Raw genomic sequence first — 21833 nt, forward strand, 5'->3', positions numbered from 1 at the left:
CAGACTTGTCACGGTGGGAGGGACAAACTGTCATTGACCATGTGGGCAGAGAGGCTTACAAGAAGCTGATTTCAGACACAATGGGGTTTGAGTTGGGAAGAGGTCTCCATCCTACCACATCTTTCCTTTGCTCAGTGTCCCATATGCAAGTCCACAGTGATGCTAAAAAGTTCTCCCATGATGCTTTCTGTCAGTCAGATGAGTGGATAATAAACAAAAGCTTTACTAGTGGTTCTTAAAATGTGATCCCTGGACCACCAACATCAATATCTCCTAGGAACTTGTGAAAAAATGCAAACTCTAGCCTATCCACCATCCCTAGATCTATTAAATCATAATTTAGAGGCACAGGGCCCAGCAATTCATTAACAAGATACTCAGATGATTTGGATCTACTGAGAAGTGAGTATGTTCTATGTCATTTATCTATCCATCTGTCAATATATTTTTGTCCTGTTTAAACAACCACCCTCCAACAAAAATAAGGAGGAAGGAAAGGTTGAGAAATTTTCAAAAAGAATAGTCTAAATTTGGAAACAAAATACTAGAATCGCCATTCAAAATGTGGTCCACAGACCAGTACCATCACCATAGCCTAGAAAGAAGTTCAACAAAATTGTAGATTTCCAGGCCCACTAAGACCTACTGTATCAGAATTTCTTCGGCAGAGTCCCAAAACTGTTTCAATAAACACTCTAATTTTCATACACACCTAAGTTTGTGAGCCACTGTGCTAAAATAATATACCAACAATATTTGTGGTTACTTTGGTCTTAAACTATTGGAAAAAATTTAGGATCAAGAGGTTATCAATCTCCAAATTGTGGTGGTAGTTACTTAGGGAGAGCCAAATTGGATAATGTTAAATATGAATTTCATAGCTTTTATTGTCTGAAAATTAAGATACCTATGAATAAACTTAACTAAAGAGGTGAAAGACCTTTACTCAGAAAATTACAGGATGTTGAAAAAGAGACAAAGATATAAACAAATGGAAGAATATACTGTGCTCATGGATTGATAGAATCAAAATCCTTAAAATGTCCATACTACCCAAAGCAATATAGAGACTCAATGCAATCCCCATTAAGATATCAATGGCATATTTGACAGACATATAACAAACTCGCCAAAAATCCATCTGGAAAAAAAAAGACCCTGAATAGATGCAGCAATCCTGAGTAAAAAGAGCAAAGTTGGAGGGATCACAATACCAGATATCAAGCTATATTACAAAGCCACTGTTCTCAAAACTGCCTGGTACTGTCACAAGAACAGACATATAGACTAATGGAACTATAGAACTCAGAAATCAACCCAACCTATTATACTCAATTAATATTTGACAAAGGAGGCAAGAGTATACAATGGAGTTAAGACAGTCTCTTCAATAAATTGTGTTGGGAAAATTGGACAGATAGCTGCAAAAAAAATGAAACTAGGGAACCAAGTTACATCATACATAGAAACAAACTCAAAATGGATAAAGGTTTTAGATGGGAAACTGTAAAAATCTTATCAGAATCCACAAGCAGCAAAATATCAGACTTATGTCATAGCAATATCTTTACCAAAACAGCTCCAGCTCCTAGGACAATGGAAACTAAGAAGAAAATAAATAAATGAGACTACATCAAAATAAAAAGTTTTGCACCAACAAAACAACAAGAAAGCCCACTGCATTGGAGGACATATTTATCTCCAAAATTTATAGGGAACTCATACATCTTTACAAAAGCAAGATAATTCAATCAAAAAATAGGCAAACCCAAATAGACACTTTTTGAAAGTGAACATACATGAGGCCAAGAGACATATGAAAACATGGTCCAAGTCACTGATCATCCTAGAGATGCAAATCAAAATGACAATGAGGTACAATCTCACACCTGTCAGATTGGCTATCATCAACAAATGACAAGTGCTGGTGAGGATGTGGAGAAAAAAGAACCTGTGTGCATAGCTAGTGGGAATTCAGACTGTTGCAGCCACTGTGGAGAAAAGTATGTAGTTTCCTCAAAAAATTAAAAATGGGATTCTCATTTGACCCAGTAGTACCACTTCTAGAAATATGTCCCTAGAAAACAGAAACACCAATCAGGAAGGATATATGCACTCCTATGTTCATAGCAGCACAATTTACAATAGCTAAGATTTGGAAACAGCCTAAGCGTCTATCAGCAGATGAACGGATTAAAAAATGGTGGTAAATACACAATGGAATACTACACTGCTATAAAAAAGAAAGAACTCTTAACCATGGATGGACCTGGAGAGCATTATGCTAAGCAAAATAAGCCAGTTAGAGAAAGATAAATATCACATGCTCTCACTCATTTGTGGAATATAATGAACAACATAAACTGATGAACAAAAATAGATCCAGAGGCAGAGAAGCATTGAACAGACCATCAAAACTCAGGAGGGAGTTGGGGGTTGGGGGAAGAGAGGTAAGAGATCAACCAAAGGACTTGTATGCATGCATGCATATAAGCATAACCAATGGACACAGACACTAGAGGAGTGAGGGTATATGCTGGGATGTGGGCATGATGGTGAGAAGTCAATGGAGGAAAAGCAGACATATGTAATACTTTAAACAATAAAGAATTAAAAATTAAATAATTATTTTGTAAAAAAAAAAAAAAGGAAAGTTATTATTTGAACTTTTACTTATTTTCCCAGATCAGAAATTAGAAACCAGCTCTTTATCTTCCATCTTTTTTCCAACCTTTTTCTTTCTCCTTCCCTCTCACTTTCTATATTTTCCTAATGCCTTTATTGTAATTCCTTTTCTTCAAATCTCATAGAGATGCTAACAATTCTACTGATTGTGGTCATAGTAATTAGGTTTACCTGAATTCAATTCCAGTTGTGCAACCAAGAGAGACTGACCTTAAAAAGTGATGGGTCATTGCCAAAACCAATTTGGCTCATTGGATAGTGCATTGGCCTATGAAGGGTCCAGGTTAAATTCCGGTCAAGGGCATGTACCTTGGTTGCAGGCACATTCCTAGTAGGGGGTGTGCAGGGGCATCTGATGGATGTTTCTCATCAATGTTTCTAACGCTCTGTCCCTCTCCCTATTTGTAAAAAATCAATAAAATATATTAAGTGATGGGCCATTATAATAAAAATGCTGCCTAACTTAGCATGGGTTAAAGGAGGATGAATAACTTTATAGCAATTCCCAACTAGAACACGAAAGGATACTGGAACCTCTGTTTCCTCTGGGGAATCTATTAAGACAAGCCTAAATTTTTCAAGAGTTTGGAGAAACTATGTTGAGAGGTAACGTATTAATTTCCTATTGTTTTTGTAACATTACCATAGAGTTAGTGGATTAATACAACACAAACTTAATATCTTATAGTTCTGGAGGCCAGAGGTCTGAAATTGATCTTGTGGAGCTAAAATCAATATGCCAGCAGTTACCTTCCTTCTGGAGGCTCTGGAAAGAATCCATTTCCTTACATGTTTTAGTTTTTAGAGGCTCCTTTATCCATCTTCAAAGCTAGCATCTTGAAATCTCAACTGTTCTCTCTCTCTCACACACACACTATATTTTTCATGTCTATTACTTATCCTATTTAATTATATTTACTAGTTTTGCAAATTTTATTTATTATAAACTTTATTGCATAAAGTTGTCTATAATTTAATGGAAAAATAAGAGAAATGAATAATTTTGAACAGTATGAATATTAATTTTGAAGAGTATTCCCTTACATTAAAATTACATGTCCATATTGTAATATGTTATAAACCATAGATCTCTTAATCATGAATATTATTTCATGAACTATGTTCAAAAGTATATGAGGGGACCTAATTGGTTTGGCTCAGTGGATAGAGAGTCGCCCTGCAGACTGAAGAGTCCCAGGTTTGATTCCAGTGAAGGGCATGTATCTTGATTGTGGGCACATCCCCAGTAGGGGTGTTGCAGGAGGCAGTTGATGTTTCCCTCTCATCGATGTTTCTAACTCTCTATCCCTCTCTTTTCCTGTTTGTAAAAAAATCAATAAAATATATATTTTAAAAAGTATATGAAGGACAGGTAAAATAATTTTTGAGGAATAAACTAAGTATGACAATGGAAACTTTTTTCTTTAAAATATGTCTCAAAGAAATTTTCTGTGTTTTTTCCCCCCCGTTAGTTTCAGTTAAAATTCAAGGCTAATAAACTATGACATCGCTGAAAATGAAGACATGCTTCTATGTCAAAAATGTAAGGTGTAAAAAAGAAATGGTATTTATTGTTTGGAAACATGACTGATTCATCTCGATAATATTTCCTTTAAAGATAAAATAAAGCGATCACATACAAACCCCTTGCTATTGTTGAAATGTTTACTTCACTTTTTTTGTAAAATCATTGCAGCAGATGTTATAAAATAAATGTAGTGAAACAATCAAGCAGCAAGCTCCCTAATTGTTTCTGTCTTGATTATAAAAACACATTGAAAGGTAGATCCTCACAGTGAAATAAATGAAAAATATAATTAACATTCAAAGTACTCCGTATACCACCTGCTCTTTACATACTGGGCTGAAATGAAGACACCTGATGTATAAAGAGTAATGAAAAGAAATTGGGCTTCCTTCTGAGACAAAGAGAAAAGTTGCACTTAAATTTGAAAGGAAATACTCTAACTGATAACTGAGTTTTAAGTTATATGTTAATATTTGGGTTGACAAAATTTTGATCTTTAAAACAAAATGTGTAAATGAACACATTTACATATCCATATTATTGCAATCTCTGCCAACCCCACTCACTTTATGGATCAGAGCTGTATCTGTTGGTTCTGTCACCTGATGGTCTTTCTGTAAAAATGTTATGATTAGGATATTGACTGGAAGTTCACTGTCCTAATGCAAATCTCACTTGCAGTATACTCAAAGAAAGCCATAGATTCACTAGTAAATAAAGGGAGCCCCCTTTTAAGTACAGCAGCAAAAAGAAATGTATTTAAAGGAAACTTACATTTTTATTCTATGGGAGAGAAATTATGTCACACCATTCATAGCCTGAAATTCTTGGGGCCCAAGCCTCAGCCCTATAGGTCATCTCTACTGGAGGTTAGCATCAGGGGAGCCATCCCCTGCCTCCCCAAGTCCAACCCCAGTCCACCAGTTTGGGGAGAGGTGGACAGAGGTGGACAGAGAAGACTCTATGCCTAAGAAGGGCAAGGCATTATGGGATAATCTTATTTTCCCGTACTAGTGAAACACTTATGTATATTGAAAAACACACGTTATTGATAAAGACTGCATTATTGAGGAGTTCCACATAACATGAGAGGTTTCGCATTCAGGGTAATTTGGGCTACATTCACATAGATGCTATGCACTGGGAGGAGGGGCAGTCCAGCAATTTTTTTTTTCCTATTAAGGGCCAGATAGTAAACATTTTAGACTTTGTGTGCTCTAATAAAATTTTGTTATGGACACTAAACTTTGAACTTAATGTAATTTCAATTTCTTATAAATTATTATCTCCCCCTCCCCAACCACTTAAAAATGTGAAAACCATTCTTAGCTCACAGGCCATATGAAAAGGGGCAGTGGGTCACTTTTGGCTTATGGGAAATAGTCTGCTCACCCTTGCTATTCTTGCTCACTCTGATCATTCTTCAAAAATGGTTTCATTTAATCTTTTCTGCAACTCCAAGAAGCATGAGGATAAGTACATCTCTCACTGAAGAGGAAACCGAGGCTCCCAGAATCTTAAGAAGCTAACTCTTGGTTATAGCTAGTCAGTGTCAAAACCAGAATTAAAAAAAAAAAAAAAAAAAGATATTCTGAATCTTCATCCTATCTCTCTATCTCTCAAACACACACACACACACACACACACACACACACACACACACACACACACTTTATAGGGTTCATAGGGAATAGAAAAAAAAGAAAAAGAAAAAAATGAATTGTATATACACAGTGTTCCTTAGTATCTGCTGGGGATTGGTTCCAGAATCACTTTCCCACTCTGCCCCCAGGATAACAAAATCTGCAGATGCTTAAGTACCTTAGCCCTTAGTATTCACTGTTCTGTATCCTAAGCCTAAAGACATTATAATTTATACTTGTTAGTTTGCACTTCACTTTCTACTTGTCTATATCCATCCCCTCTCCAACCTCAAGAAGATCTTAGACTATACTATACCTCTAATCTCCATCAATTTTGGTTACAGAATTACTATTTCATATTATACTAGAGGCATGGTGCATGGATTTGTGCACTGGTGGGTTCCTCAGCCTGGCCTGTGGGGATCAGGCCAAAACTGGCTCTTCAACATCCCCCAAGGGGTCCTGGATTGCTAGAGGGTAGTTCTCAGTTGATACACCCAGGTATTGGGCTCCCTCCTCTCTGGTTCCAGGTGTGTCTGCTGCCAAGGGACCGCAGCCTGGCAGCTCCTGCATTGAGCGTCTGCCTCCTTGTGGTCAGTGCATGGCATAGCTACTGGCCACTTGGCCAGTTGCTTAGGCTTTTATAGATATAGATTTATTATCTGATACAAGAAAAAATAATTGAGATATATGTGTTCTATGTGACACTTAGAAAAAGTCCAATATGTTCATAATGAAAAAATAAGTTCAAATGATGTCATATAATAATGACACAATGTTAATATAGTTAAAACTTTGTCAAATATTTCTAAATTTAGGTAGAAATAAAAATCTTTAGGAAAAAATTTAAATATTTTATGCCAACACATAAGATCCATTTTAGAGGAGACCTCCTATAATATTACTTTCCTATTTGGTTATTAACCTGAGTGATGCTATTTTACTTGGTTTCATCTGTGCTGTAGATCCCGCTGTGAAAGCATAAAACTGGACTCATTTCAGAAGAGGCAATATGACCATACGGGAAAAAAATGCCATATGTGGAATCTCACTTTATGCCTGTTGAAATTTCTGTATTTCAGGTCTCCTAGGGACATGTCCATTGTGCTATTGTATAATTTTATCAGCATGAGCTTCTGCTGAATATTTTCTTTTCAAAAGCCATATTTTGGTGGGGCTAACTTCAAAACTTAATGTTGCAACATCTGTGCCCATACACCTGGGAGCCTTAGAAGATGTATCCTGAAGATTATCTACATTTTCTAATCTTACAGAATGTTACAAAATGAGAGGGAAAGGTTATACATTTATCCTGGTCTGGAATTTTTTTTTTTTTCCTAAAGAAAAACCCCTTTATATCTCCTTAGGAAGTTTCTCAAAATAAAAGAGAACCGATCTTTATAGAATTATAAAGAACATCCCTAAAAATGTAATAGAATACACATTTGTTTTTTGTTTGCAGATAAGAATGTCTTAATACATATGTGAAACTTTCCATTAAGAGAGACTGTGAATACACACAAACCCCGGAGCTATTTTCTCAAAGATGTTTTCAAATAAGATTCTTTAATGCCTACAGGAAACAAAAGAAAATTCTACTACTTTGGATTTATTTACTATTTTGATTCTGTGGATCTACCTAGAAATCATGGCTGCTTCTTTATGAATCTTTATGTTACAAACCTGAAGCTGATACTATTGTAATGATCTAGTGATTCATAATAGGAAAAGAGCAATGGCAAGGCCAGACATCATAGGCATGAAATGTGGGCAGCTTCACCAGGAAGGAAGTTGAAACTTTGCACTCCCTAGGGAAACACTGGCCCATTCCCTGCAAATTACTGAGGGAAGGGGTCCAACACAGAGGAAATAGACACATGCCCAGTAAAGTTGGGGTGACATAGGGAAGGTACTTGCTTGTCAATCTAGCCTGGGGAACCATGGATTGGCTAGAATGGGCATGGCCACTGAAAGCCCAGGAAAATCTGGGAATACAAAGTCCCCTAAAGAGTGGAGTTCCCTCTCTCTTGTTGCTCTCTTAGCTCTTGACTCATGGGTGCTCTTGTTCCTGCTTCCTTGTGCCATTTGTATGGCCCAGAGCCATGAGGACCTCACATTCAATGGACTGATGGACTGCAACAGGAAACACGGACTTAGTGAGCCTGACTGCTCCAACATGGAAGAGGAACTCTGGACACTAGCTCTGATTCTAGCCCTGTTAAAGCCTTAGCTACACTACTTTTATTGTGGGGCTGTGGGAGACTTAAAAAAAGTCCAATATGTTCATATTGAAGAATATGACCTTGGAAATTTAGGGATTTAATTCCATGCAAATAAAACATTCTCATTCCCCTGTGAGATCTCAAAAATCTCTTTTTCAGGGGATATTGCAAGAATTCCACTCCCACAAACAACAGTTGGAAACAAGGACCTCTCCCTACCGGTAACAGATGGCAACACAGATGGGACCTACCAGGAGAATTGACTAATGGAAAGTGTGGAAAGCCTCTCTTCTCTGCTCCTCCCTTGCAAAAGCACACTGGCAGCCTGCAAACCAGCACTTGGAGGGTGAAACAGCAGGAGAAGAACCTGGCCTGGATTGTGGGAAGAAACCTGTCTCCCTAGCCTGGGAGTTTTAGAATTCATTTCTCACCCTATCTACTGAATTGGTGCTTGGCTGGATTTTCAGTCATTTTCCTCTGCCCTACACCACTTCTGCCTCTTTGGATGCAGACCCAGGAGAAAGCAGCACCCTGCTGGCAGCATCGAAACCACAGCAAGCTCCAGAAAATGCTGGGCAACTACAAGACCTCGATGTTGCCACAAGCTTATGCCTCGTGCCCAAACTCTCTTCCCCACTCGCAAAACTCATCTCTCCACGCCTCTCTGCATTTGCCTGTGTTTCTATGGTTTCTCTATGTTTCCACCCCAACATGACTCAGACTACAGCTTTGGATCTGCTGTCGTGCTGTCTTGGATCCAGCACTGTGGGCCTCTGCAGGGCAATGGGCAGATGGGTGCCAGGAGAATGCAGAATGCATGGAGCTTGCATGCACTTGCTACTGCCTTGGGATTTACTCCTGGTGCATGAAAGCCAAAATGCTCCCAACTTTCTTAAGCCCTGGGAGGTCCTGGCATCACTGTGCCTAGGACAGGGCTCCCAGTACAGCATGGCTTGACCCTCAGACCCTTGCTTCCCTCTGCCTTCCTTCTCCTCCCTGCTTCTGCCCTTAGAGTGTGCCTGCCTAGGCAGGGCCCAGTTTTAATTTCCTGGTACCAAGGTACTGACAGGGAGAGTTTGCAGAGACAGCCTCCAACTGAAGCTGCTGGTGAGGAGGACCCACGTTTCCCCCTTCTGTCTATCCCTATGAGCTCCCCAACCAAAGTGCCCCTCAAACCTCTTGGGCCTTTGGCTCTGGTTAATGTCTTTGACCCAGTGGTGGCAGAGGAAGCCTGGATATAAATCCACCAAAATAAAGGTGCTGTCAGGGTCCTACCCTTGGCAAGCTAGGATTGCTCCCTGCCTGGCCCAGACCTCTCCCCTGATCCTTGCTATGGGGGGGAGGGGGATCATTCCTGGCTATGCCAGAAAGCACCACCCTGACAGGATGCTTAAGGGCAGAAATAAATTTTAATTTATGTTAAAAATGCAACTGCTACATTTATGACCTCTGTCAACATTGCTGCTTGCCATTAATGCTTCTTCCATGTATAACAAATACAGAAAAGCCTCAAATATACAGGTGCTCAGAGAAATGAAATTTTTTTATGAACTAACCTTGGAGACTGACTGCAAACAGAATTTAATCCCAGAGCATTGGTGTTAAATCTCTGTCTTGCCAAGTTAACAAAAAATGCTCTTTCTCCCCTCCTCTAGCTCAGTGAAAGAATATATTTTTTTCTGCCCAAGACAGTAAAGGGTGAAAACTTCCAATAGCATCAAAGACCATCAGAATCCCCCCTGTGGAGTTCAATAAACCCAACTAATCAGTACCTGATAAACACTGGCTGTTGGCAAAACTCCATTTCTGAGCAGAATTGTATTACTATTTCGGGAAGGTCTCAACCCCTGGTGTAGTCTCATGTCACCAAAACTGGTAGTGGGGTGTTGTGTAGCCAATCCTAGGCTCTGGAAATATGACATCAAAACTAGGAAAAATTTGGGATACTCATATTTTCCCATAGCTATCAACAGGACAAAATATTTTGTTTTGTTTTTTTCCCCAAAAAAAGACAATAGTTGTAGAATCTCCATTTACAGTGCTTTGAAAATGCCTACTCTGGAAAGGAATTTTATTCTGGGTTTCTCAAGAAAAAAACGGTCTGCCTCTAAAGTGCTAATATATGGTCTTCAAAAGGATTCTTATATGAGCCATATATGGGAATGCAGAATCTGAGAAACAGATCTTATGTGAACCAAAGCTTTCTAAGCCAATCAATTTAACTCATTGATTTGTTAAATCAGTAAATTTTTCTAAATGGTACTTTTATCCATGGAGGTCTTTTAAAATATTAGTGTGTTTGACCGTAAATCAATCTATGTTTCTAAAATTTATAGAATGCATTTGCCAATCTTGGACATGATAATTGCTTAATTTTTGCTTTTACTCTCTACTTATCCCTCCAGAATTTGACAATTCTTAATAAGCGGATCACGGCAATATGTTTCTTTGTATAAATCCAACAAGACCTATCTTCATCTGTGTTCTTACTAACCAAGACTTTTACCTGAATGCCACATCTAAGAGACTCATGCCTAGACTCTGGATGTCACCAGAAAGCCTTATGGAACTAATATTGACTTTCAAAGCCCACTGGAGAAATGGCCTGCTACTTTGCTTGGTCATGTGGTTCATGCAGGCTTTCCAGGTAATGAATAAAAGTTGCTTTCTTGAAAGATGGCAAGGAAGGAACATCAAGAAACCTTTGAGGACCCCAAGGACTAGAGATACTGATCCAAACCTGATGGCAAAGCCTGATGGCAACTGTGGCTGAACTTCTTCACCCTTAGGGTCTGCTATAACTCAATCTAAAGATTCCTTGTGAAAATCCCAGCAAAGCAAATTTGAAAAAGCCTCTGTGATCTATTTGATTAGTTACTATTCCTGTTGTGTTTAGGCAAATAATCAGGCCAAATTAAACCTGGACTTAATGCAGTTTCTTTAATGAAAATGAGGGTAATCTTGAGTAAAACTGTATTTCAAAGGGAAATCAGAATACCCAATTGAGAATATTGGACTCAGGGGCAGTTAACTGTTTTCAAAGTTTTGTTTATGTATGCCATACAGACCTCATCATACTGATGACATCACCAGAGATGTTATAACTGCAGAAAATCTATCAGGTTGGCACTGCTTGATTTCATTCCAGCAAAAGCCTTGCATCTGGAAGTCTTCTCAACTGGTTTATGATTTGCTGTTTTCATTAACCTTTGTGTTTTGTAGTCTTCTATTTTCATAGAATGTATGTCCTTATTTGCCGGATTGCTTGTTCACACAATATAAATCTGACTTTAGAAGCCTTCTGCATCACTGTCTCCTGAAATTAGACTCAACAGTTTGGACTTATGGTTGAGTCAATGAAGTATGGACAGTCTATTGACATTGCTTGAAATTGCTTTTTCTTTTATGCCCAAATGATTCAGACAGAAGAGGCCTAGAGTTTCTCATGGGGGAAATCTTTTAATATTTCCTTTAGCTTATTTAAGTATAATGGGCAGAAGAGCTTCAGAAAGGTTCGACCCACCTGCCTCCAGGGAAGCCACAACCTAAACTAGAATATTGTAAAATTACTCATATTTTCCTTTATTACATGGGTTTATACCTTTCACCAGGCCTTTAGTTACTTTAAGTCCCCTTACATTTGAATTATGCCTTTTAACTTTATTGTCAAGTTTTTCACTTCTAGAATAAAACAAGGATGCCAGTTTTTCCAACAAGCTAGACTCTGAACATCACCTTGCCACCTTCCAGGGACCCTACATTGACCTAAACTGTGAAAAATCCCTCTTCCTAGCATGAAAACTCATTCCTTTTTGCTTCCTCTTCTCTGTCAGATAGGGGGAAACACTAAGACTTAGAATAGGCAGTTCTATGCCCCTTGATGCAAGAAGAATTTAAAAGAAGATATAGAAACCTTTGTCCATTTGCCCTTTGTAGGATTACAAAAAGATTAGTTTCCTCTAAAGGAGATTGATGCCTTGTAATTAGCTAGTCTTATCTAATAAAATAGTGATATGCAAATTGACCATACCTCTGCTACACCCACAATACACACCCACCAGCCAATCAGGAGCAATTATGCAAATTAACCCATCCAAGATGGTTGTGGCCACAGAGAGAGCAGGAGGCTTGGGATTTTTGGCGATGGAGGAAGCCAAGCTTTCCGCACACCCTGAACTCCACTGAAGGCTACAAAATTTCAAATATAAAAAATAAATAAATCCCAACATAAATGTCTGCTACCACAGAGCAAGCAGGAGGCTTGGATCCATTCAAGGCTACAAAGTTTCAATTATAGAAGATAAATAAATCACAGATACCAGAGCCTCCACTTGGGTCACTAGGGGTGTAGCTGGCCTGCAAACCACCACAGGACCCTCACCCAGGCTGTCCTTTGCCCCAAGGAAACCCCCACCCTGATCTGGGACATCCTTCAGGGAAAACCAGCTGGCCCCCACCTGTGCACCAGACCTCTATCCTAATAAAAGAGGAATATGCAAATTGACCATCACTCCAACACACAAGATGGCTGCCCCCATGTGGTCAAAGATCATGTCCCCATGTGGACACAATATGGCCACCACAGATGGTCAGCAGGGGAGGGCAGTTGTGGGGGACCTAGGCCTACAGGGGAGAGCAGTTAGGGGTGACCAGGCTTGCAGGGGAGGGAAGTTAGGAGCAAACAGGCTGGAAGGGGAGCAGTTAGGCATCAATCAGCTGGCAGGGAAGTGGTTAGGGGGTGATCAGGCTGGCTGGCAGAGTGTTAGGGGCAATTAGGAAGGCAGGCGAGCAGTTAGGAGCCAGCAGTCCTGGGTTGTGAGAGGGATGTCCAAATGCCCGTTTAGGCCCCATTCCAATAGGATGGGGCCTAAACGGGCATTTGGACATCCCTCGAGAGGTCCCAGATTAGAGAGCATGCAGGCTGGGCTGAGGAACACCTTCCACACCCATGCATGAATTTTGTGAACCAGGCCTCTAGTTATTAATAATAGAAAAGGAACCAATAAAAGGTCATATATTATAGTCATGTCATTTGGGCAGAAATCTGCAACTTTGCACTCCCCAGGGAACCACTAACCCATTTTGTGCAGACTGCTGAGGGAAGGGATCCAACAAAGGGGAGATAGACACATGCTCAGTAAAGCTGGAGCGATATAGGGAAGGTATTTGCTTGTCAATCTGGACTAGGGAACCACGGATTGGCCAGAATGTCTGTGGCCACTGCAAACCCATGAAAATTTGGGAATACATAATCCCCTAAACAAAGCAGTTTATACTCTCTTGTTGCTCTCCTGGCTCTGGACATTCATTCCTCCTTCCTTATATCCATTCTTTTATTCATGGTCATGCAGACCCCACATGAAATGAACTTATGGACTGCAATGGGACACACAACTGAGCTAGCCTGTTGGTACACTGGAGTACTCCAGCATGGAACAGAAACTCTGGATACTGGCTCTAATTCTAGCACTATCAAAGCAACAGTTACATACCTTTTATGGTGGGACTGAGGAAGAGAGGCCCTTGGAAACTCAGGGTTTTAATTCAATGCAAACAAACATTACTGATTCTCCTGTGTCTCAGAAAATTATTTTTCTTGGGATATTGCAAGAATTCCACTCCCATGAACAAAGGTGAGACAAGGACTTCTCCCCACTGGTAACAAAACTATTATAATGTTGTCTGTCAATTCTCAATAATAATTAAAAATAAAATAAAATTATGGTCCAGCAATTCTCAAACAGAAGATTGAGATCATGACAAAGAAAAAGGACTTCATGAATAAGAGATATGCCTTTCACCTCACCTTTTATTAATTATTTTACCTTTATAGAAAAAAAATGCCAATTGAATCTCTCTGCAGTTGATGGTGCTAAAAATGGAATGTGCAGAACAATTTTTGTTGAAGGAAAATGTAGCATACATAAAGTTTATATAGATACAAATTGTTAGGAAGGATAATGAATGTATTTGAGGAACTCCATATGTGGACTTTCTCACCAGTTTATCAAATTATGATAAATACTAAGCACTTACATCATGCCTCCTATGCCCCAGGTACTGGAAGATTTTCACCACAACTGATGTGACTTTGTCATCACCATCTTACAGATAAGAAAACTGAGGCATTGGAAAATTAAATAACTTGTCCAGGTTCACCCAGCTTGCTAATTAGGGGCAGAGTACCTTGAATCTACATTGCTCCATTTTCCTTTGGTCACTTTTCTTACATCTAACAGAATAGCTTTTAGCTTTGCTTTAAAGCAAATAATCCTATCTAATGAAGAGGGAATATGCTAAATGGCCATCATGCCTTCTCAAGATGGCAGCACCCACAGCCAATAAAGAGGGAATATGCTAATTGACTGAAACACCCTCCCAAGATGGTGGCACCCAGTTCCCTCAGCCCCCCACTTCATCCAGCCAAAGTCCCTCAGTCCCCTAAGCTCCACCTCATCCATCTGGAGTTCCCCAATCCCCTCAGCCCCAACACATACAGTCCTTGCAGCATCCAGCCTCATCTGGCCTCAGTCCCCCAGTCCCCTCATCCCACAGGGGAAGATGTTTGGGGACAATCATGCTGGCAGGGGAGCAGTTAGGTATCAATCAGGCTGACAGAGGAGTGGTTAGGGGGCTATCAGACTGGCAGGCAGAGTGGTTAGGGGCAATCAGGCAGGCCAGGCAGGTGAGTGGTCATGAGCCAGCAGTCCCGGATTGTGAGAGGGATGTCCAACTGCCAGTTTAGGCCCAATCCCTGCGGGGGTTCCCATATTGAAGATAGTGTAGGCTGGGCTGAAAGGGACCCTCCCACCCCCATCCACGAATTTTGTACACTGGGCCTCTAATAAAACAATAAAGGTAATGCATGTTAAGTTACTTCAAACTTAAACAGAAATATTCAAGGCAAGGTGAATCTAAGTATCTGTGGTAAAGAAGGGAAGGGAAAATGGAAAATGTAGTTCATTCATGACCACAGGCATTATTACTCTCCTACAGATAAAAGTCAGATCTTAACAAAACACATTAAACTTCAGTGTTTTGACAGTCAAGTAGCAGAAGCTGACCTCATTTCTTTCTCACATGTCATTGCTCTGTTTGCAGAAGAGATTGGTAGTCTCACAAGGGAGGGGTAAACAGTGGGTAGTTAACTGACTCCTCAGTAATTACAGGAGTACTCAATGCTAGAGAAGTGTCTGTGAGGAGGGTGACATGTCCATGTGTGCGGAACATGAGTTTTTTTTCCCCTGTAGGACAAGCTAATAAAAAGAATATGTATACCCATTTAATCTTTCTCATTGGCATATCTTGACACACAGTACAGAATAAATAATTTCTGCTATAGAAAAACTATCCAGGCAAGCACCACTGGGCATTTTATATTTTAAAAGTACAATTGAAGGGATCAATACCAGGTAACTGGGGCTAAAGTAAGGGTTGTATCAAATTTCTGCTATCATTGTCATACATAGAATACTCCAAATATCTCATTTACTTGACTTGCCAGTAATATGGTGTCATGAGCTTGAACTAGAATTTGCAATAGAGAAAGGGTATTAGATGCAGAGATATGGAAAAATATAGGGCTCTATATTGAAAATTAAAAAAAGAGGTGTCATAATCACTAACATGGCTTACTAATTAAACTGTATCAATACTCCTGTCAAGAAGAGTTCATAATTTGGAAGCTGTAGCTACTATTGATCTGATTTTACAATTGAGATCATGTCTGCATTTTAATTTAGAAACAAAATTGATCACTGTGTTCTATAAACAAGGCCTATCAAGTTATTACTTTGCAACTGCTTTGCAAACACATATTTAAGAGCAGCATGATTTATGATATAGTGTTCCAGAGAAATCATTTCACTTCATATTTCATATTTTAGTTTCTTTTAAGAGATTGCTTTATATATGAAAATGGAATTCTTCAAGTTCTTCAGTAAATATTGAATTTCTTTGATAATGGTTTTTTAAAATAGATTCTTAAAAAAGATTTCTATCTTTACTCCAATATATTGACTTTTTGCCCCAAATACTTTTTTAAAATTTACAGTGTTCATTCCTCTTATGTCTTCAAAAGTTATAATAATGCTTTTATTTTTAACAGTATTCTATATATGGCATCCTAACATTACCAAAGCTTGCAATTTAGAAGGTTCATGTAACACACATATTTTACATAAATTGTTTCTTTAATCACTACCATATAAAGGATGACAGAATAAAGTCAATACTAAAGGTAACATTTGTTTTTATAGCCATTTAAAATTTTCTAGGACTCATCTATCTAGTTCATAATCTTGATATCTTATAGGCTTTCTCAATAACATAATCTTTAAATTAATTGGAATTCAAATTATTTTTTTTACTATTTAAAAGGACAAAAAACTGTTATAGTATCTTCTCTTGCTAATTGATAATATTCTAGTCACAAAAGTAGGTTTAGGATTAAAGCAATATTCACCCCTGCCCCAACCATTAACAGACTGGAACTGCATAAGGCTAACTCTGATGGTGAATTCTGGGCAGGAATCCAAAGTAACTCTCTAATTTGATGGTTTAATGTAAGAACAGTCCTACCTTTTTCACCTTCTTTTTCTTCTTGGGCATCTGTTAGTGGGACCACTTCTGGTTGGTCCACAATCGTGGTATCTTCTTGGTTTGATGAAAGCTCTAAATAGAATGAGAAGGAAGGCTACTCAAGGATGTTTTAGCTGAAATCATTGGCAAAGCACAGTTACTAAAACATATAAAGTTTAATTTAATTCTCCCTGAACCCTCCAATTTTTAATAGGCATACAAAACAGAATACTCTTGTCATTCTCTGTAAATCACTGCCTAAAAACACACATGCACACCACTCCCAGACGAGTCTGAATAAGGGTCATGGTTCACAGTTTCATCTCATTCTCAGGTAACAATATGTCCTGGTTTCAGTACCTTCTGTTTCCATGTATGAGCTCTGTGACTCTTCCTCAATTTTTATCTCATTCTTCACTGAATCGTTCTCTTGTCCTGTTAAAAAGAGTGATTAGAAAACAAATGTGATATGCATGACCATAGCTTTATCCCTGGTTTGAAAATGCAATTTCAGAAACCATGTTTTGACCATACTAGTACGTATATAGGTAGAAGACAGTTTTGAAGAAAGTGGAGGGTAAATATATCATTTTGCAAATCAAACTTATTGCAATTACTTTATAAAAAATATCCATATAACTTAGACCAAAACTCTTCTTTGGGCTGACTGGTATAATTAGTATTTGGCTTATGAGTGTATTAACAGCAATGGACACAACCTGGAAGTTTCGAAATTTTAAATGATTCCTGGGCTGCACAAGTTAATTACATTTAAGTTTCCTTTAAGATATAGATTGAGAATTCCTAGAAAATTAAAACACTACTTGTGTGTTCATTCTTCCATCAACAGAGCATGAGAAACTTGAGTAACATGATTGCACACAGATTGGGTCACCTAACAGCTCCACTATTCTCTAAAGGCACCTACTAAAAACAGCCAAGATCAGGAGGGAATTCAGCCAACTCTTAGTTACTCCGAGATTGATTACCTACTAAGTGGCAATGGTTTTCTTCTACACACCCTGGCTTCTCCCGCTCCCCTTCCCGATAGAGATTAAAACAGTTAAGTGCTCATTAAGAGAGAAAATGAAAATCTTTCCATTTTGCCTATTAATAACATATTTTATAGTAAGGCTGTTTCACTGTTGAATTAAATTAAATTAAAAAAAAAATCCAGAGCTAGGGGTGGATAGAGGAGTGAAAGGGATGCAGAGGAGCTTGGGCTCTTTGCCTGCTTACAGTCCTGTAGTAGATTGCATTACTGTTCCAACCTGTCCCTACTGCTTCCTGTAAGAGGGCACTACTTCCCTGACTGTGACCACGTGACCTGTCATGGCCCCTGTGTGACAAGCATTATGTTCCCACCTCATTGATGCCAGGCCTGTTCATGTGACTTGGTTTAAGAAAACAGCCCAGCAACAAGCATGCTGGGTACTACATTTAAGCAGAAGCTTCAAAATCCATTTCGTGTTTCCTGCATCTCTCTTTCTCCTAAAAGCCTATGCTCCTTCATCATAAAACTTGTGGAGCAGGATCAAGCAGTGACATGGCAAACTTTTGTTGTAAGCTTTTGGGACTTTTGAGGATGTTACTGCAGCACAGATGACTTAAACAACCTCTCATCATTATAGCTTCCTCTTTAAACAACTATGCTTAATCTGCCTGCTACAGTACTTCCCCTTGGTTCATTCTCTGACAGATTGACCAACTCTGAAAAAAAAAAAAGTACTTTTTTGACATCCATTGCTCTTGAGCTCAATTTTATTCAAAAGGATCTGATAAAATTTTACAACTATAGTATATTTGAACTTTGAAGCTAAAAACCTCAAGCTGCCTTTGATGTCTTTCTGTCATCACTCCTAAAACTCAATGAATGCCAAGATTTGACAATTCTGAAAAAAGCTTCTTTTTCCCTCCTATACAGTCCCCATTGCCTTTCTTCATTCAGAGATATATTATGTCTCTCTTGGTCCTGTGTGTGTGTGTGTGTGTGTGTGTGTGTGTGTGTTGAATTGCTAACAGTAATATTATTTAAATATATATTTGATCAAGACCTGTCCACTGCTGATAAACCCTATTCATCCCCCTTTTTCCCTATCGCTACTCAAAGTGTGGTGCATGGGCAAGAAACATTAGAATTTCCTGAGAGCTTTTCAAAACGACAGGATTTTAGGCCTCATGTCAGACCTGCAGAATCAGAATGTACATTTTAACATTTCTAGGTGTTCCATTTGCACATTAAATCTTGGGAAGCACTAGCCTAGAAAATATATTTGCAAATTATTGATTCCATAAATGCTATACATTGTCTACCCATTATATACATATTTTCTCTAATCATATCAGGCCTGCAAAGTAAGTATTATGAACCCTATTCTGCTTTCAAAATTCTTAACTAGATTTATCTGACTACTAACCCTTTTTTTTCTGTGCTTTTATTTTGCCTTTTAATTTTTAAAATTGAAGTATAGCTTGCATACAGTAAAACACTTAAGCCTTAAGAGGACAGGTTTTTAAATATACAACCGTGTATCTCCCTGTCAGTCACCACCAGACCAAGACCATTTCTAGCACCAATAGCTCTGCTCCCTTGATTGGTGCCTACAGATACCCTCCCTGCCCCCATAGGTAATTCTTCTGTTTTTTAATTTAACATAAACAGAACATAACATATGTGCTGTATTGGATCTTACTTTTTTACACGTTTTCTCTAAGGTTAATCTGAGTTGCTGCATGCACTCATAAATTCACTATTTTTCATTAAAGTAGATTATTCCACTGTCTGATTATTCAACATTATATAGATGTTAAAATGTCAAATTATTTTCAAGATGGGGCTATTATAATACTTCTAAAAATTCTTGTACATGTATTTTGGTGGACATAAGTGCTCATATGTACTCAGCTGTCGTCAGTATGAATTCACCTGTGAAACTACTAAGGAATAGGCAACATACATGTTTAGCTTTACTAGGTTCTAAAAATCAACGTTCCAAAGACTTTTCTACATTTGCACTTCCTCCTGAAATGTATGAGAATTCCACTTGTGCTTTTTATTCTTTACTGTCATGATACTAGTTACAAAATTCTTTAATATAGAGGAACCAGGAAACATCTTTCCCCCAGACCAGTGGTCGGCAAACTCATTAGTCAACAGAGCCAAATTTCAACAGTACAACGATTGAAATTTCTTTTGACAGCCAAATTTTTTAAACTTAAACTTCTTCTAATGCCACTTCTTCAAAATAGACTTGCCCAGGCTGTGGTGTTTTGTGGAAGAGCCACACTCAATGGGCCAAAGAGCCCCATGTGGCTCACGAGCCACAGTTTACAGACCACTGCCCCAGACCCATTTCCACCCTTCTCACCTTTAGGGACCATAGAAAGTGATCACATATTTGGTTATTGAGTTCCTTTGCTCATCAATCTATTTATTATTCTCCTTAGAGCACTGTAATAATAGCTTTGTCTGCTTTAGTCTCTTTTACCAGGTTATATGCATTGTCAAGACAGAGATTGTGTTTTATTCGTATTTTCCTTCCCAACATTTACTGATAAGGAGTGATCAATAAATAACTATTTAATTTTCCCTTTATTATCGTACCCATCAATATCTGTAAATAGTAATCAGGGACTGTAACTTACTTCCCATCACACCCTTTAACAATAAGTGCCTTAGGTTACTAAGCTCTTCATACTCAATATACTATATTGATGGCAAAGAATCATGGAAGGAGAACTGGATGTTCTTTGGGCTTTACTTTCATTATTACTTTTAAGGCCAAATAAACTAGATAATATCTTCTATTCCCTATTTGGCTTTATATGACAATATGTCTCCTACTAAAGTTTCTAGTCACATTGACATTTATTTATCGGGAAGATGATATTGAGAGGGAATCTTCATGTTTACTGAGTGAGCCTCCTTCTCTCTCACTGTGAATATTGGGAACCCTCAAAGTCATTGCTGTGACCTGAACTCATTATTTGTGATCTGTACAATAAAGAGAGAGAGGAGAAACAAGCCACTCTGTATTCTTAGGCATAGCCAGTCCCATTGTTCCACTTGGGTATTTTTAGAGGTATTTTTTGATGAATACTAACTAGGGCTTTTCTCTGTGACTAGCAAGATCTGTCACTCCACTTTGTGGATGAGAGGCCATTGTAAGACTTGTGTAGTATTTCTCTCCTCTGCCTTTTTCTCTTGTTCCACTATTGTGTTTACCAATTTTAGCAATCTTTGCTTGAAATGGAAATATTTTCTCCTAATTTTTCGAAAAGTTAGTTAAAAAAAATAGAAAAAAAATAAAGTGTATAGATTTGAAATCTAAGAATAATCATTATCTGCTTATTCCTGAACCAAGCCAGAGTTTGGCATATCATACCGAGGTAAGTGTGGTTCCTTGCCCCCAACCCAGGCCTGCTGCCTATTAATGATGACTCCAGCCTATCTGCCTTTCTCTCTAGTGCACCCAGACCTTCCACATTCCATTTTGCTTTCTTGACCCCCTGGGCCAAGCTTTATGTTTACCTCTCCACATTCAGTCTAGTTGAATTCTATTTACCCGCCTTGTCTTTTGACCTAATCCATCTTGGCTGAGAAACAAACAAAAAAAAAAACTTAAAGGATCTTGTGGTTTATATTCATATTTTTTTTATACAGTGATCTCAGTCATCCATACTAATGGGAGGGACTGTTAGAAAAGATAGTCCAAAAATCCATTCATTTTCTTTAGAAATAGATCACAAGTTTGCTTCCTGGAGCCCTGGTAATTAAGTTTGGCTCAAACTAATGTTTTAATTAATTTGCATAAAAATTTGTCTGGGAATATCAATCTGGAATTAAACATTTCTAGAGGATAAACCTAAACTCACTTTGCAAATGGACTGTTTTTAAACAATAGCAACAACAATGTGGTCTTATTGTTTGTTGATTATTAGATGCTTATGTCTTCCTGAAAACAAAGACTTTGTTTCTTTGATGTTTGTCTTAAGAATAATAGAAATTGTGTTATTTTGTTAAACTTAAAATGTGATTGCTGCTGTTCTTCAAAATTGTATTTTTTGTTGCCCTGGCAGGGTGGCTTAGTTGGTTAGAGCATCTTTCATTACCCAAAAATGTGGTTTTCATTCCTGGTCAGGGCACATACCTAGGTTGAGGGTTTGATTTATGGG

General features: G+C 38.4%; 1 protein-coding gene across 1 annotated transcript in view; it reads right to left on the reverse strand.

Moving 5' to 3' along the window:
- The window catches only part of MACROD2 (mono-ADP ribosylhydrolase 2), a 1842294-nt gene that overhangs the window by 59193 nt on the left and 1761268 nt on the right, over nt 1–21833 (reverse strand). Inside the window, exons 15-16 of the mRNA XM_084887643.1 lie at nt 17019–17093; nt 16659–16751 (exon numbers count right to left, since the gene is read on the reverse strand). Of these exons, the coding sequence (XP_084743769.1) occupies nt 16659–16751; nt 17019–17093 (168 nt within the window). The remainder of the gene's footprint in view (nt 1–16658; nt 16752–17018; nt 17094–21833) is intronic.

This window comes from Pipistrellus hanaki (genome assembly GCF_964339955.1).
Source record: "Pipistrellus hanaki genome assembly, chromosome: 6".
Taxonomy (NCBI): Eukaryota; Metazoa; Chordata; class Mammalia; order Chiroptera; family Vespertilionidae; genus Pipistrellus; species Pipistrellus hanaki.